Consider the following 18808-nt stretch of genomic DNA (forward strand, 5'->3'; position numbering starts at 1 on the left):
TAAAAAAATAGACTTTTTGGTAGAAAATATTAGATGTTTGCTGCCCACTTGAATGTTAAACCACGTTGTAAATGATAGTGAAATATGGGTAATTCTCTTTCTTCCCCTTAAAATGCTGATACAGAGAGAATGGGGTTGAAGAGGGACTATAACCATAGGAAACAACCTTGGGGATAGTTTATACAACAAAACCCCCTTTCTTTATTATTGAATGTTAAAAATAATGTGCTTTTCACTGTATTGAGCCAAGTAAATGTGTCTTTCAACAGTTTAAGCTGTAATGAAGTCTTCTGAAATTATTAACCCTTTGACCTTGATAATGCTTCTTTATCAATATAGTGAACAAAAGGGTAGAAAAACAAGAACTATTTTTTTAAGTGAAGCTTTCAGGTCAGAGAGCCATGATGAGAGATTGCAACAAAGTCATTGCAAAATCTTCTGTTCTTACTGTTCCAATTTTCCCTCTTTTATAATTTTAACATTGTTCCTGACAGCTTAATTCTCCGTTTCCCTTTCCCCAGTCTTTCTCTTGATAGGTTTGACTTGTGTATTTCTCATCCTTCTTTTTACGTTTCCTATTTGGTGGGGTTCATTACTTGCCGCATTTCTTTCTAGCATTCTGTCTCTTTTTCAATAATACTTCATTCTTTTGCAAGAAGAACAAATCTAAAGCGGTATCAGGTTCAAGGATGCTAATACTCCAGTAGTTTTCTTCCTCTGTTTTTCCTTGGTGTGTGCTGTGTTCTGGATCATGACACAGTTTGCACAACCTTTAGGTCCAGCCAACTACACTCTAACCATCAGGTTCATCTCACTGCTCTACATCTTTTTTGTTTTAAAAGTTTTCTGATGCTTTATCAAAAGTGTGTAGATTTTGAGGTACAGCCACCATGTTTTCTGAGCAAGGGAAGCCTGTTTAGAAAGGATTGTTCAAAAATAAGTTATTTCCTATTTGGTATGCAATTTATTGTCCTCTGAGGGCATATATTTTCTACTAAGTTACCATTCATCTGCTTTGCTCTGGACTGACTCAGACTGCTGATATTAAAGCTAAAAAATAAAGCTGTCAACACTTTGTCAGAGCATGAAAAGTAAAGCACACACGTAAAAATTGACATGCAGAATGAGGGAGTGAACCTTGGCGCACCTGGGAAGGGGAATCCCACAATACCTTCCCCAGAAGTGGATATTTGAGATTCCTCTTTTGCTGGAAAGAAACAAATTATTAATATTTTTATGTTTTTTGGAAGCCAATGATTACGACAAAACAGATCTCTTGTAGACAATCCCTTTAGACAATAAGGCTTCATGGGATGCTCTTTTTTTCCCCTTGTTTCTGTGTCTGCAGGAGAAAGATGTGATGATTACACCTATGCCATTTGCAAGGCCACAAGACTTGGGCCCATCTATTGCTATTGTAGCGAAAGTAAACCAAATTCAGGATCATCTGCTGAAGAAACATGATATTGAGCTGTACATGCATCTGAACCGACTGGAAATTGCTCCACAGATTTATGGACTGTAAGTGTTTGCAAAGCATTATTTAATTTAATTCCTTCTATTTTTATTTCATTATTTTAGGACATTTTTTCCCCTAAATTTGGGATTAGAGAAATGAGGCTAAAAGAAAGTAGTTCTTATCTCTTAGAACTTGTCCAGTTGGCAGCATTACAGTCAATGACACCCCACTGTTGTATTTGTGACAGTGGCATTCCCAGGCAGATAAAGTCCGTTCAGCTACGTATTAGAGAACTTGACGAAGACTCCCAGTGCAGTGATGAAGTACGTACTGAACCGAGTACATAATCTACCTGTGGTTTTCCTATGAGAAGAAACTGGATAATAGGACACAAAGAAGGGTGGGAAGGGGAAAATTATTAGCATTAAATGGTTTATTTACTTCATTTTATCACCAGTTCAGTATCAGTGAACTTTCCCCTATTTCAATAATGGGGGTTTGGATAGTGGTAATACAGGTGTGATGGGGCATGTTAAAAGTTAAGGCATGGAGATAATAAAGTGTCTGTATGCAGAGTCAGCCCAGGTAGTCCTTTTTCCATTAAGCTGCCTCAGATCCGTTCAGCTGGTTGGGTATTTTGTGTCCCCATGCCAGGGGGGGCTTGTTGCGCCAGGGACAAATTTGGATGTGGCCTTATCCGCGTGTTTGCACAGCGTTGCATCCAAAGCAGTTATGGCTGCTGTAGTCAGTCTGGGTCAGTACAGAGCATGCAACTTAGGTGGACCGTGAGTTACTGTGAATTGACTATGGTTTTGAGGAAGAATTTTGCCTTCATCGCCTGGAATTCTAGACATTTGATTCATTTTGATCATTTCTTAAAGAGTTGGCAAGCCATATGTGCAGCTGCAGTGACAGAAAAATGACACTTTTGATTTTTTTTTTTTACTTTATGCAATGATTTAAAATAAGGTTGGCTTTGCCTTAAATGAAAAAAAAAAAAAAGGTTCCATTTATAGGTGTGAATTTCCAAATGTTATTGTGAATTACATTTAACAACTCAATAGAAAATGTAGAAAGGGAGGGAAGAGGTGACTGTGTAAATGTCAGGCCATAACTGCAATACTTAACATTAAAGTCTAATTTGATGTTATAGTGAAATGGAAAAATGCTACGACATAGTATACCCCCAAGAGAAGAGTTGAACTAAGACTAAGTAGTGGTCCCAGACTTACAAATAACATACATTAGGAAGAGAAATGTAATTTATTTAAATAGTTTTGATAGGAATGGGTTACAGGGAGAGGAAGAATAAGCCAAATAAACTCAAGGTATTAAAAGTATGAAGAGGACAGATTGTCCTATTACAGTGGTTTTTGCACAGTGTAGAGTTGTGTGTTTTCTTAATATCTTCACTAGTCTGCAAAAGGAAGCAAGCATCCCTAATAAACTTCAGGGGTAGTAATGAATAAGTAGGCAGTATAAATATCATGGAAAACAAAACGACAGTGTTTCTTTTTTATGAAGGCTTATGAAAACACACAGAAAATAAAATAAGATAAACCTCAGAAATTTGCAAACAGATATTTTGGGGCAAAAATAATTTGTACTGTAGGTATTCACTTCAGTGTAAGATTTTGCCTTCAGTAAGAGAAATAATTGAAAGAAAAAATTAGACTTTAGCTCAAAACATGACATTATAATAACAGAAGAACAGTGCAGTCTGGTGTGGCATAAATAGAACTGAATCTGAATAAAGAAATTTACAGTTAAGGGAATGAATTATGAGAGAGAGCTTGAGGCTGACTATCAGGAAAACCTTACTAACAGGGAGCTGTTAGACTGTAAAATAATATATCAAAATTAACAAAGGAAAAACCATCAAAATATTTTAAAGATAGGCTTTGAAAAGCTCTCAGAAATGGATAGTATCATAGAGAATGAGTCTGCATTGGCAGAGGAGGAAAGTAGGTTGCCTGTGAGGTCATATCCTTCTCTGATTCCTGATTTAATGTAGAGGACAGGAGAAAAAGAAAGGGAAAGGAACATGACTGTGTTGTATTATTCTCACCTTTAATGCTGTCTGAACTCTTCAGAATAGTAATTTCCAGTAGTGAGCCAGCTGACAGTCTCAGATGCTGGATCTTTTCCTGTATTTAACATTTCTTGAACTAGAAACAGCATTTCTTAAACATAATAGGTTATTAATAATTGCTAAACCTAAGCCAAGTGCAGAATTCATGTGAGCTTTTTGTTGGAGTTTATTGTTTTGCTGAAGTTTGTTGGATTTGCCAACAATAAATATTCATCTGTCAGCCTTGATATCACTCAAAAAAATATACAAATGGTAGAAGGAAGACTGGGAACTTCCCTCAAAAGATATTATGGTCTTCCTGGTGTTAAATGTCAACACAAAAGGCTTGTATTTAGTGGCAGTCTCCCCTAGCCTGAACAATTTATACAGTTTACTTATTTAAAAATAGAGCATTTTATACTTTGCGTCCTTCTATAACCCTCTGGGGCAAGGTAGAAACAATTCTTACTTACTCTTCGCGTTTTCATACAGTTGATTTCAACCTTTGATGTTTACAAATAGTCCTTTTGTATTTTCAGACACTAGGAAGACTTGTGCTGCTGGGAGGTCAGGTACCCTAGGCTGTTGTACATTTCCATGTTCAGAAACTGTCCTTTAAAATAAAATGTGGTTACACATTTCTTGATATTATTCCTACCTGCTTAGAAGATCAACTTTAATAGGCATTTCAGTACATGCAGTACAACTCATTAATTTTGGTTGCTGTCCAGTAGTGCAAAGGTTGTATGCTGGTCGTGTGGAAAAGTATACTCATATCAACGTGAAAAATCTTTATTTTTTCTTCACTGGTCATTCCTCTGCAAACCACGATGTCATTAGCCTCAGCCTGGTATGGCAGGCTGCATGCTGGGAGGCGCTGCCAGGTTAGGAGAAATCTTTTCTCTGGGTAGTTTACATTTTGGGAAGTTTTAGCTCAAGGGAGTGGGTCTCTTTATCTTCTGGAGGGCATCAGGGAACAGACTTCGCATCACCTGGCTATCTCGTTTCATTGCCGATCAGAAAAAGAACCCTGTTAGGTACGGCAAGATATCCTAGGGTCCCGGCTATGCCGTACTCCCGTGCTCTGGCCGTTCAAGTTGGTGTCAGACACAAGTCGCAGCCTTAGCACAGGAATTTCTGTGGCTGGAAGTTCTGTGAGAGCGCACATTCATTCACTTGCAGTCAGCTGCTGCGTATCCCTGTGATAATTATTCAGCTGCTATTAATATCAGCCGAAATGGAACAGCAACACAGAGATAAAGGCTTTGTGCCTTATCATTCTTCAGTCTTCTTTATTTGCCGTGTCTCTACCTTGTTTTTAAACGCTAAGATAATGTTTTGCAGAATAACATTGTTTCACATTCGTGGTAGTACTGCAAATTGCGTACAGTCTAACCAAACTATAATAATTATCTAATCATATCTAATTTTCTACTTCGTAAAGTAAAGCACAAGAATGGTTTTAAAATAAAATGGAATTGATTACATTAACAGTTCAGTGACATGCTTGCCGGTAATAAACTCTTCTCTAAATAAAAACAAAAAAATGCTAAGATTGAACAAAAAGATTGGATACTCTGAAGGGTTGACAGATTGAATATTCAGTTTAATTGTAAAATTAGATGAGTTAACAATGATTAATGTCCTAGATTAAATGGTATTCTAGTGTTAATTTATTTGACCCTTATATCTAATTCATGTTGAAGTACAAAATAATTATTGCAGAACCATTCTGCAGTTTCTGCAGTGGCCAGTGTTTGCAGTGGCAAATTAAGCAGGTTGTGCTCTCAGCTTGAGAAGGTACGAGGTTTGAAAAAAGTCTTCACATGTCTGTATTTTAGGACATTTTCTTCCATTTATAGTAATTTGTAGTAGAGGACTTCTTTTACATTTCACTGAAAAGATGAATCAATTGGAAAAGTCCCACATAATATCATTATTACTACTTTATTTTACATACTGAGGGTTTCAAAGTGAATTATATTGCATCAAATGAAATTCTCATAGAACTGCATGCATTAAGTACAACCAGATCATGTAAAGGTATATGATACGGTTGTATAGAAATAATGCACACAAAGATAATGACAAGGCATAAGTGTGAAAAGCCTTATTTAAGAACAAAAATTAACTGTTGGCATAACCTCCCTAGCTTCTGCATCATAACACCAATGGCAGTATTATATTGGTTAAGCAAACTCTTTCTAAGCACACATCCAACAGACAGTAAAGCGGATGCAGAAGTGAGCATAAATATTTCATGATGGCTTAATCTCAGTACAAAAAAGGCCTCTTTAGAACATTCAGTGCCGATGACTGCCTCCCGCTGCCACTCAGCTTTACGATGATCAGTCAGACAGACGTACTGCCTGCTGCAGTTCAAGGTGCAGTTTCAGCCCTTTCGGCTGATGCCACAATTATACTTCAGGAAGTAGCCTACCTCATGAAGCAAAGAAAAAAAGGAAAAAAAAAAAAAAAAAAAGAAGAGAAGGATGCAAAGGAGTTACAGGGTAACTAGGCACGAGTGTAGATTTGAAGATAGCATTAGAAAGGTTATGCTACAGCAAAGTCAACAGCAGATGTGCTGCTCCACTATTACTATTCTTAGTTGCTCTGCTATGAGCACTGCTGTGGGGCATCCACCTGTTTTAGTTTCTCTCCCATGCCATTATGGTACCAGGCAGTATTCTTTTCTGTAACCATCTTGGTCTCTGGAGGGAGAATTTAAAGGATTTTACCTGTGCAGTAAAGGAACATAAATCATGTTCTTTGTATCCAGGAAAAAAAAAAAAAAGGGCGGGGGAGTAAGGATATCCCACTAGTCATCAGAATAAGAAATCTTCATGATCTCCAGAAAAAGTAGATCAGCTTTACAGCTCATCCAGAATGCCTGGGTTTATTTTGGATTCTCACACTTCACCAGAAAAAAGAGAGAGAGATAATATATGGCATAGTCCAGTCCAATTACTGTTCCTCTGTAATTTTTAATCCAGTGTCATCAATTAATTGGACAGCAATTACAATGAAAGCAACTTTAAGCTATTGTGCATGTAGTAAGGGAACCACCAAAATCCGGCCTTGCTATTAGAAGAAGTGAGTATCTAGCAATGGCTAAGACTAAGCAAATACAAAGTCTTTCTGAACAAAGTAATAATTCTCATTTCAATGTCCAGGACCAAATTAATCCTGAATTTAGTAACTGGTATTTCTGTTGATTTCCAGTAATTATTTTCTGTTTGACTTAAAGCATTGCATATAAAGCAGATTTTAATGGAATATAAATCCTAGCTTATCTGTCAGTAGAGGGCTTGCTAAGGATTTAATGCCAGATGAAGAGTCCTTTCTAAGAAAGGTTACCATCCACTGTTTGTCCCACAAATTAAGAGATACAGTCTACTGGATTTTTAGATAAAGATTTTGGGGGCTGACTCAGACATCTGAAGACTTTACTATGAATTCTATCTTGCATAGTGAAAAAAGTATTATTAGAAGAAACCTGAGAGTTCAAAGTTAGGTGACAGAAGAAAACATATCTGAAGCTAATTTAGAAAGCTACAATATATTTTGATGGAGAGAGGGATCGCCTCACCTACTGTTGACATACCAGTTGTATTGTGATGGTTTACTGACTCAAAGGTTTTGCTCTGTGCAAATAAATATGGACAATTCTTGAAGCGTTAGGGTAGGTATCTTATTTTCAGGCAGCAAGCAAATCACACTTAACTCTAGAAGCTGATTTTCTTCGTTTTGAAGTGAGGCTACTCACCCTTTCATGTTCTTAAATGATAGATATCTGTTGCTCATTGTTGAGTTTCTTCAAAAAGCTTTTTGGTTCATTGATTGAAAAAATGTATGTTTAATTTTGTGCCACTTCTTGTTGTGTATTAGGTTGAAAATTATAGTATGATGAACTTTTGATTTTATCCTTTCTCCCCGACTGTCACAAATAGTATTTTAGTCTTACCTTAGACTTAAGATTTTAACATATACATAATGTAAAAGCCCACTCTATAAACAGAATGAAGGATTGGTTAAGGTGTCAAAAGTGTTCATCTGAGTTTTACTCTCCTGCCGCATAATTATGCGCTGAGATGATAATGAGTAGTACTGGATGGCTGTGAGGATGGAATGCAGATTTGTCATTATGTTGCTCCTTGATGCAGGTGATGTGCTTCCCATATGAAGTACAGGGAATTATCTTTATCTGGGAAAGAAACAAGCAAAAAAGCTTCCATTTTGACTTTCGTCACATACCCTTAAAAAAAAAAAAAATCTGGTGGCATTAAACATAAGTAGGCTTAGAGACCAGTGGATTTGAATAGAATAAATATCTTCTGAAACCTGTGATGAAAATAGGTAGGAATATATACAGGTATGTGGAAGGCTGTCTTTGTCTTTTTTTTTCTTTTACTTTTGTAATCAATAGCTATTCACTATAAAAGCAGAACAATGAATGGAGAAGTTCTACTCTAGTAAGGAATTTAAGGTGCCATATATCAAGTATTTACTTCTCCTTTGCTTTCTTTATACTTAAATCACATCAGCTGTTCAGGTTAACCAGTACTGTTTGAGTGCATCATTTTATTTCTTTCAATGACACAGAACTTAGTCTAGAAAACTCATGTTGGAAGTTGGTACAGAAAAGGCAATAGGTAGGTCAAGTAACTGTTGCAGGAGGCAATTAGCTCAGCATATGCCTACAAAATGAAACTGTGCTAACATTCCCATGTTAACATGATGTTAATAGGCAAAATACAGCACTTTGGACTTAAGCACTTGCTAGCAAACAGAGCTTTTCCCATAGAATCCAGGCCTGTGGATAATTCATGTTTTGGTTAGCCAATGCTTCGTCCTCACTGCTTATTCTTACCTGGTCTGTCTGAATCAAGTTAGTATGGGCGTGCAAACATATGTCACTAGCATGCCCTTTCTTTTCCTGTGAAAACATGCCTTCAGAAATGATAATAAAGTAATGAAGAGAACCATGTGCACCATCCAGTAGGGAAAGATCATCCTGTCATCAGTCTTTAAGATAAAAGCCAATACCCAAAGATAGTCTGAAGACTAATACAGGCAGAAGGTCGCCCTGAGAATGTTTTGGTTCTTTTGCATCGTCTTGATGCGCATAAGAAAGAGCCACACACAGAGAAGCCTGTGCTAGAATATAAAGAGGACCCTCACCAAGAACAATGGCAAGAGATAGTAAACGCAATTTAGTGCCTAAATTGTAAAATTTAAAAGTTATACTGTCATCTTCAAACACAACTGGGATCAAGTGGGTAGATAAGAGAATTTTGTTTGAAATTTTTAAACAAATGAGCATGAAATACTTAAATGCACAGTGTATGCCTGTTGGAAGCACAGGAGTTAGATTTCATAAAAACCCCAAAGTTTTTAATATTTCATTCTTATTCCATGTCAGAACAAACTAGGTCATTTTGGATTTTCATGGGTGGGGAGATGAATCACAGGGAATTGCATTTGAGAAAAAAGCAAGAGTTAGTGAATGTCCTTAAGGTGTGGGATGTCAGCGTAAACGATAGCACAGTCTTCAGTCTGAGTCCTCCTTGGCCTAGGAGGGCATGTTAATCATCTAGCTCTTTGGGGTCATTTTCATCTGAGTCCTTAGTTTTAGCAGAAAATGATATCCTGAAATCACAAATGTTGTTGAAAATGTTGCTGAAAACTAGCAAAACAATAATTCTATAGGAAGATGGCCAGTCTGCATTTTCTCTAAAGGCATCTGGTTGCCCAGCAGAATGCAGTTAATCTGGAAAATGAAAGGCAGTATAGTATGAGCATTGGGGAAGAATGCTTCCTTTTTGCTTTTTCTCACCAGAGAAGTACCAGTTCACCAGGTAGTCAAGTCAGTCTACCTCTTGTTTTCACTTCAGATACCGAGCGTAGTTCTTGGGTAGCCATTTCTACCCCTATAGACAGCTCCCTTCCCCCTTCAGTCTAACCAAATGTTACAGACTGAGGTGAGGGGTTTGGGAGGGTGGGGGGCAAAGGTTGGGAATTCTGCAGACAACCTATATAATTCAGATTATGTGTTCTGGATCTTCTCTGACAGTGGTTTTATTGGGAGTTCTTGAGTCGGATAAATAAATGGTGTTGTCGGAAGTGTGTGCAACAGGAAAAGGCCTTGCCCTGAAAATAATCCAACTGACTGTCCTAACTTTTAAAATGGATGAGCTGGATGACCTTGTGAACCTCTTTCCAACATCTTGCTAGAGTTGTAGAAGCTTCAGCAATTAAAAAAAAAAAATTCTTGTTCCAAATAGGTGCATGCCTTGAGTATCTTTTCTGGTTCTGATGCGGTTTTGAGCAAGAATTTTTAAAAGTATCCTATGAAATATTAAAGCAAGCCAGCCATATCTGAAGAATAAAATCCATTAACACAGGTCACAGGCATAGGTTGCTCAAAAGTAGTGCTGTTAATTAGGGTGCACAGTTTTGTGTAACTTTTGCATATTGTATGAATTCACCGTATTTTAGTCTGAGTAAAGAATGAGAAATGATGTTTGAGAAACATTTCTAAAAATAGAATTATTTTACCAAACTAATACTGTAAAAATAATGAGAATATTTCATGACCCCTTGTACTGAATGGAATAGCACGAGGCCCTAAAGAATGAAGCTATAGAATTTAGCATGAAGGCCCCACAAATTTTGGCAAGAAGAGAAAATCTGTGCACAACACTACAAAATAGAATTGCCTAGTGAAAAAGAACAAAAGCAGACAAGAGTAGGAGCTGGTTTCAAATACATGTTTTGAAATCAATGAATGAGTCACACTCAGATTTTTACAGAAAGCCAAGGGTGCTGCTCTTCTATTTTCTTCCTCCAAAAACATTGTTAACATACCATTTGCAGCTTGATATCAACTGCCGTTGATGACTTCCTTGAATTTCCAGATAGCACTTTTTATAAGGGAAGAAGGCGGTGGATGCACCTAGACCTTGTTACTCAGTATTGAATGTATTGATAACAGGACAATAATTCTTCCCAAATTTCAGAAAAGCAAAATGGCATCACCCAATATAACATCAGCTTGGGAAGTCCATAAGAGAGCATCTCTTTTCATAGATCTTTACATTGTCAACTGTAATTTCTAATGATCTGCTTTTCTTTACTTCATATCACCTTATTTGACATTAGGACCATGTTAGCATGCTTTCTCTGATTATATTTTTCCTTTTGTCCTCGAAGTCTGAAAAAGTGTCCAGTACAGCAATCTTTGAATGCCACACAAGCAATATTTTTTTTTTTTTGCTCTTGGTATTGAGAAAGGGGAGAGAGAAAAGAAACTTCATATTTTCTGTCCTTTAAGTTCGTAATACAATATAATGTAATAAAGTATAACATAATGAATCTCTCCCTCCTCCTGATTGCTGTTACTCCTGCCAATAATGCTACCAGGTTTTTATTAGCAGAGGTGGAGAAGTTTGTAAAAAAATACTTTGATACTTTGAATAAATCTGTACACATACCCACGTGTGCAGTGTAGCAGCAGCAGAATTGTGTAGTATGTTGTATGTTATTAAATATCATTACAGTGCTTAAATCAAAATTCCAGACAACATCTAAACACAGTCCTTAGTTTTTACAACTTACATCGATGAATGTAGTGTGAGCTGTTGGAGTTTAAGCTTGGGCCTTGCAGGTTATTCCATTTCCCCTAACAAGTACACATAGGAATGACATGCAAAATTTGCGATAACCAGGTTAAAACCAGGATTTTTTAATAACACGCATAAAGTTAACTAGAAGTATATGGGACATCTTGGATCAAAGAATTCTCCTCATTGTCTTACTTTGCTATGAGAGAAATCACAACAGAGTAATCAGGCAATAGAAGAAAAGAAATAATTCTCACAGAAAGTTTGCAACATGCCAATGTGCTTAATATCTAGAAATGTTAATGATGACACATTTATATTTGTATAGACTGAACAGTAGAAAAGATAACTGCATCTTTGACCTTAGCAATTCATGCATTAGTATTTATGGTTTGACATGTTACATATATTGAAAAAATGTTTAAAAGGATTTAAATAGATCTAATTCTCTTTTTTCTTATTTCAATAACTGTAGTCAGAAAAACCTTTTTAATGGTGCAATCCCATATCCAACCAAAGTATGTAGTTATACATCCTGCTTTACTGTACGTCTGAGCTCTGGGACTCTCCCGCCGAAACACATTCCCTGATTTATCCTCTGTCTAAACTATTTCTTACATTATGACTCTGTGCTGCAGCCTTTGATATTCCCTGTGACATCATGAGACAGCTGTGTTACATTGTGTTTAAGCAGTACTAAACCTTTAAACTTTAAACGAATATTTTTCTTCTTGGAGGTATAAATAGAATATGTAATAAGCATCTGTAGGATATGCAATTAATGTCACTTGTGAGGAAAGACCTTCATGATGCACTTGGGTTTTGGCACTCTTAAATTATGAGCTCTTTACTACGCTCATGGGATAAATTCCATATCCCCCAGATGCTTATTATGTATCTTCCATCTCCCTTAATTCCTATTAGCTGGATTAGTAGTTGTTGTGATGTTGAGGTTTATGGTAATTTAACTGGGGTGGTTCTCAGTGATCAATAAATAAACTTCAAAAGTTTAGTAATTTTTGTTTTCTGGCAATTCCAGTGTGTATAGCTGTAACAGTTTACATTAAATGCTGGTTGTATATACTAAAAACTTTGGTCAGCTGTGCACACTGGTGTATCCATTACCTAAATTTCAAAAACCAAGCAAATATATAAAAGCAAAATATTTCAATAGCAAAGAATGAGCTGAATTACAAGGGTTTGGGGTGACTAAGAAGGAGATATTTCCTTTAGTATCTCCAAATGTTAAAAAAACCTTATTCGTGTAGAGAATAAATATTTTGTTGTTAAATGACAATATTATTAACGTTCTAGTCACAGTCATTATCTGGAGACTTTGTCAAACTGGTGCAGAATGGCCTAGATTAGTTATCAACTCAGGAGCAAATAAGATTTTTAAAAGACTCAATAAAGTCCAGTGATTAATTGTTATATATTCTGATTCATGCCTATCCCATTTTATCTAATTTAATAAAAGTCTAAAATGATGATTAATCCTTTCACACCAGCAGTTGCTGGTACATCCATTACATGTCCAATCTGAATTCCTCTGCCAAGGAGTTAACTACTATTTTGAACTTGGTGTGAAAAATATCATTATAAATTTCATTAACCTGATCATCAAATTTAAAAAAGTCAACTCGTAAAATCCATTACTACATATCATGCATCGAAGATTAAAAACTGGTCCTCAGTGGGCAGGAATAGCCAGGATTTAATTCCCACAGCATATGTTTAAAGTGCTCATATGACATTATTGTATCTGTAATTATCAGTATTTTATGTTTATTAACCCAAGTGAATTAAGAATCTTGTTTTGCGTAAAATTTAGCATGCATGTTAAATTGACCATTAATTCAGAGCATATCAATGTATATGTATTTACTACGAATGCAAAGATATTTGTTTAACATATTGTAATAACTTTAGCATTTAGAGAATTGCCTTCCTTTAATTTTTCCTTCTCGGATAAAATAATTTACTTCTTCAGTGCTTCCAGTTGGCTATCTTTGTGTGAATCCCCACGGGTGACGTTGATTTAAATCTTACTTCAAGTAGTCCTTCTGGGGGAAACTTGAAGGATTTCATGTTTGCACTATATCTCAACTATAACCAAGTCTTCATCTTCAGTAAGGTGCTTTTCCAACTGTGACACTGGTTATTCTTCACTGCTGCTTGGCCCATCCGTAGTGAGATCCAAGAGAGAGGCCTCTCCACGCTGGACGTTAAATGTGCCTCGGCACAGAAGTAGGCACAAAACCTCACGGCGGTGCGGGATTCAGGATGGGTTTATTGCTTATTCTTATGAAGGTTGCTCAAGATGAAAATTCAGTGAACGCATGAAAAACACGCTGCCGGAGACTCCGGGCAGGCCTCCTTTTCCCCGTCCCTGGGAGGGGGGATTTGAACCCGGGTCCCGCTGCCTCCGCAGCCGCCGCCCAAAACCCGGCCCAGGGCCGCGGCCCGGCTGGCCCCGCCCCTCCCCGGCGCCCCGCCCCGCCCCCCGCGTGGCGTGCCAGCGGTTTCCTAGGAAACGGCGGCGCCGGCTCGGGCCGAGCCCCCGCGTTGGAGGAACCCGACCCAAATGGCAGCGCCGGCAGCCCGCAGGGTCGTCTGGGCTGTCAGCTCTGCCCTAAGGGTAGAAGGCTTTAAAATAGCGTATGTATGTGATGCACCGTAGGAAAAAACAGGAAATAGTTGGGACAGAGAGCCTGTATCGCAGGCAGTAAAAAACGGATTATTTTTCACTTGTGGCTGCAAAATACAGTCCCTTGGTTGACACGAGACAGAGGGATAAAAGTCACCTGGTTTGAGAAAATAGGAACTGCGGAGGTTTTACCAAACCAAATCCACCATTATTTTATTTTTTTATTATTTTTTTTTTTGTTGGAACACACATGAACATGCACCTCCCTCCCGAAAGAGCTTTTTTAACTGCAGGATCCACTTGGGCTCCAGCCGTAAAATGGAGACCTAGCAGGTGCCGGGCGACAATGCTCCTGTGAGCAGCCGGCTGTGGCTTCTGCCTTCTGCGCTTGGCACGGCCGTAAGCCGAGCTATCTTGGACTATCACGACAGTTATTAGGTACCGCAGGGAGCTGCGCGGCTGCACCGCTCGGTGTAGTTTCGCCTGACGCATTCCTCCTTGGCCAGCCGTAATGGCTTTACGTGTTTCCCTTACCCCTGCTCAGGTGTTCTGCGGAAAGAAAACGGCGAAGTTAGGAAGCGTGGAAAGACCTTTCTTAATCCACAACATCCCTACGTGGGGAAACACGCTTTTCACCTTCCTTTTGCAGACAGCTAGCATCATTTCAACAGCTAGTCGTGGCAGTGCAGAAGTGTTTCAGAGCAGCCGGGCGATTCGTCAGAGAGGTATATCACATACTCAGATTATGTGTTGGATTTGGAAACACACATTTGTACCATAAAACAGCTTACCTTCTCCTGGTACGAAGAAAGGAGGAGAATGCCTAGGTGATTTTACTCTTGGATGGACCGAAACTTATTTCTAAGACTCACCTTTAAATCAAAACAATTTGTCCATTGTAAAATCCTTGCCTTTAACAACCTTGTTGATTAAATTATCTTTGATCTATTTTTTGATGCATCCTTGATGTAAATTATCTTTTGATCTATTAAATGCCGGGCTTAGAGCAGCTTTTTCTTCTAACAAATGGTTTAAATGATCTGTCTGCAGTACTTCACATAAACTCCACCAACCTGAGTAAATATTCTCCATAGAGGTTGCCAGTGAATGTACATGATACAGTAGCATCTCCCAAAAATTCAACTTTATACTTCACAGGCTGGAATAATACCCACCCATATTTCATAGAGTCCCATAAAATTCTGTAGCTTGTTTCAGTTTTTGAGCATTATAGCAAATTATTTTCTAAACTTTGTGGAGGAGTTTATTATCTAGTCTGGGAAAAGACGAGCAATGCTATGTTTCCTTAAGAGAGAGTTAACAGCTTAAGGTTACTGATAAAGACCCTTTTTTAATTTTACTTTATTTTTACATTTCAGCAGTTCCTATTCCACTGAAAAATCTCAGATATCATTAATTGGCTTTTGGTGTGTGTCCATTCCTGAAAAAATTGCAGTATTTTTTCTTAAGATGCTTTCAGAAGGTGGCATTCGGGCAGAGGTAACTTTGGCTTGGCTGCTGAATCACCTCAGAAGAGAAGTCTGTAGTAAAAGGTTTCACTGATATATCCGAATCTACCAAGTGCCCAGTCATTTATTTTTTTCTTAAATCTCAAAAACTGGTAACAGTTACATGATTTTCATAATTACCACAGTAAGTTTGGGAGCAAACAAGAAAACAAGACAATGTGGTGAATATGTGGTTAGTAAGGGGGGGAAAAGTTTAAGGAACTGCTAAAGGACATGCTGTGTGAAGGTTTGGGGCACGAAAGGGAGGAGAATGTGGGAGAGAGGAGATGGGGAGACCAGACGTAAGACCTCACTGCTTACATTGCTGAACCTGGAGAATATAAGGTGTGTTTGCAGTGTAGTTCAGTCATTAAATAATGCACAAGGGTTTATCTCAGATAGCTGGTTGCAGCGCTCGCCTGGTAGTCAAAGAATGAAATAAATACCCAATGTGTAAACCCAAACGTATGTAAAGTAGGTAAATACAGTGTAGTCTTAAACGTAGAGTTCCTCATTCTTTGTGTATGTGTAGGTGTGGATAAAGGCTTACATATGCAGAAACTATTAAAACCCAAATTGTTTAGCTAACTCCTAAGTAACAGACTGGCGAAAAAAAGATCTGGTTTAACTGATTTCGGTATGAGTAAGGGGGAAAAGAAGGTTCTTCTTTTTTTCCTGTTTCCTCTAGTTATAAAAATTACAGTGATTACACATCATAAAGCCTATCTGTAATAAAACGCATCAGCTGGCCAAGGTTTTCATCGCTCACTCAATAATCCATTAATACAGCAACGCTGCCCAGGCATCTTTATAATACCAACTCGGAGGTAATTTTAATCAGCTAGACCAGCTGGTATTTAACAGCAGCTGCTGGAGACGCCACAAATATACTCAATAGCTGACATCTTTATTTGCAGTTTTTCAAGGGGAGAAGAGATCCTCCTGTGGTTACTTATATTAAGGTTTTTTTTTATATATATATAAGTATTGGTACCGGAGGGTAATACCTGAATGGAAGAGGGAATAGACTTAATACAAAAAATAAAAAATATATTCTTGGAGTCAGAGGGCTTTTTCATGAAGTGCTCTTCATAAATGAACAAAAAAAATAAAGCATAGATGCCAGCTTTGTTGGAGTTTAGAACCTTTTCCTGGTACATTTACACTAATCTCCGACATGGCTCGCAGCATAAAATGTACTCTGCAGTGCTGCATCGCCCTGTCTTACTGAAGCTCTCCTGTCTCTCCACGATATAAATATGTGATAAATAGTGCTCTTGGTAGAAAAAAGTGATGCTTGCTCACATGTGTTCAATTTTAACTGACATGTACTTCTTTTGTCCTCAGTTTTGGCTTAGAGCGTCTGCATGCAGGAGTGTATATGTATATATCTATGCTTAAAGACACGGGTGTTTGTGTATAAATAATACACAATATGTTTATTTGTACTTCTCATCTCTTATAAGGCTAGAGATGAATTCAGCAACTGAATAAAGTGCCGCTCTCTGCAGCAGTAAATGTGGAATACTATTTCGCATTGGGTTGGGGGAACAAGCAGAGGCAACACGAAGTTAACAGTCACAAACACATTATAAATAAAAATTTAATTACACTTGGGGGAGCTTGGCTTACAAAGCTCACAAATCCATAATGGAGCTTGCTGGTAATAAAGGCCTGATCTGTTTGTTAAACTCCAATATTCCTGTCCTTCTGTATCTCTTCTTTTATATAAAACTTCAGTTTCTGCATTGATTACCGATTGCAAAAAAGACTGACTTCACTGGTAAACAGTTTTTTCTGTCAGATACCAAATGCCGTATTTCTTTATTAAGAACATAGTTATGACTCTTAGGTAGGGCAGGGGAGGTTCCATGAGAAGTGTAAGTATATCTATTTTCGTTGACTATTTACAATATGTCATCCTGGATGAGATCTGTGTTTAATACGAATTTGACTTGCTGGAGATAGGTTTTTATTAAGTTATGAGCAAATTCTAAGGTAGCAGCTTCTTTGCAATGATTTCAAAAAATGCTAGTAATAGTTATGAATGTGGAAGAACATACAGTATTATTGAACTTGTTAGACGTGTAAGTGTTCCTAGGATAGTAACAGTGTAAAGTACTACATGGTTTTAGTTTTTCTTCCTTTTTTCTTTTACATTCAAAATCTCATAGTTGAAAGTTGATAGAATGAAAGAACAAACCTGAATACATGGATATAAATCCTTAAACAAATTTGGGGCTATAGTAATCATTTACAAGTACTCATTTGTTAGTCCCAGTGAGTTACCTCTCTAGTCAAATATGGATCTTTTGGAGACTGTGATTGACTACTTCAAATTAAAATCCAGTGACAGAATGGATTACTGAGGTTGCAATTTGACTAAAAAAATACTTAGCAAGCATGTTTTCTCTTATTTGTAGTGAAAACAGTCTGTTGAAGTTTGTTTAGTGTGTTTGACAACAGACAGTTTGATATATTGCTGGGCACAGCAGTAGGTTGGACTTGAGTGGTATTAGCTTTCACTGTTTTGATTAATGGTAATTGTTTCGATGAAAAGGCATGTTTTACGTACAACTCATAGTTCTGGAAAACAGAAGTCAACTTGCAAGATCTGTAATTACTGTTCTGAGTTAGCATATAAAAAATGCTTGGAGAACATGCAGGCAAATCACAGTAGGGTTTTTTTGGTATGTCTGTTTATTTTGTATGGGATTGCATTTTGCATTTTGTAGCTTTTATACACTGCTTCTTGTCTGAGGGAATAAATCTTCGGTTTTATCTCTCCTTGAATACTGCAATGTGCTTTAAGATATATTTCAGAATTTCACATTGTAGTTTCAATCTTGGTATGGTGAAATTTTTGTTGTGTTTTCAGTCATCAATAACAGCAACAAAAGGTCAACCTGGAGACTCCTCACATCCCCACACAGCCCTGCAGGGAAGGAAAAGATACCCCTTCATCTTTAAAGTCTGTTTTCTCTGGTTAGAAAAACACTGTCTTCTCCTACTCTCAGAATGTATTTTCTAGTTTTCCTAAGATACTTTTTTTTTAAAATAAATATTTTATTTTCAGTGTTGTCGTCAGAAGAGGGAAATAGCTGATTATTTTTGTATTTAGGTAAATAAAAGATTGCAATGATATGTTCAGATGTAAGCCAATATCAGCATAGTAAAGGATGTCAACTATTATTACTAATACCATCTTTCATTTATATAGTGCTTTCATCCTAAAAGATTCTGGTTTCTAGAAAATGTAGATTTAAGCCAAAAACACAATTAAAAATATATCTCCTTGTCCCTGCATGTTAGCTTCGAAGTATTGTTTGTCAGTTTAACAGACAGTACCAAAATATCTTTCTTCTGCTTTGCAGATGCAAAAATGTACCATGAAATGAATATGCTGAAAGTACAGTTAAACCATCTCTAGAAGAAGAGAAAATTGGTTTTATAGGTTCCTCATTTTATGACATGCTTTCTTCTCAGATTTTAATATTTTGC

General features: G+C 37.3%; 1 protein-coding gene across 3 annotated transcripts in view; it reads left to right on the forward strand.

Moving 5' to 3' along the window:
• TBC1D5 (TBC1 domain family member 5) overlaps nt 1–18808 on the forward strand; it is a 322332-nt gene that overhangs the window by 196999 nt on the left and 106525 nt on the right. For all 3 annotated transcript variants that reach the window (XM_075745858.1, XM_075745859.1, XM_075745860.1), the window contains one exon: nt 1349–1521. In XM_075745858.1, the coding sequence (XP_075601973.1) occupies nt 1349–1521 (173 nt within the window). The remainder of the gene's footprint in view (nt 1–1348; nt 1522–18808) is intronic.

Source organism: Balearica regulorum, chromosome 2 (genome assembly GCF_011004875.1).
Source record: "Balearica regulorum gibbericeps isolate bBalReg1 chromosome 2, bBalReg1.pri, whole genome shotgun sequence".
Lineage (NCBI taxonomy): Eukaryota > Metazoa > Chordata > Aves > Gruiformes > Gruidae > Balearica > Balearica regulorum.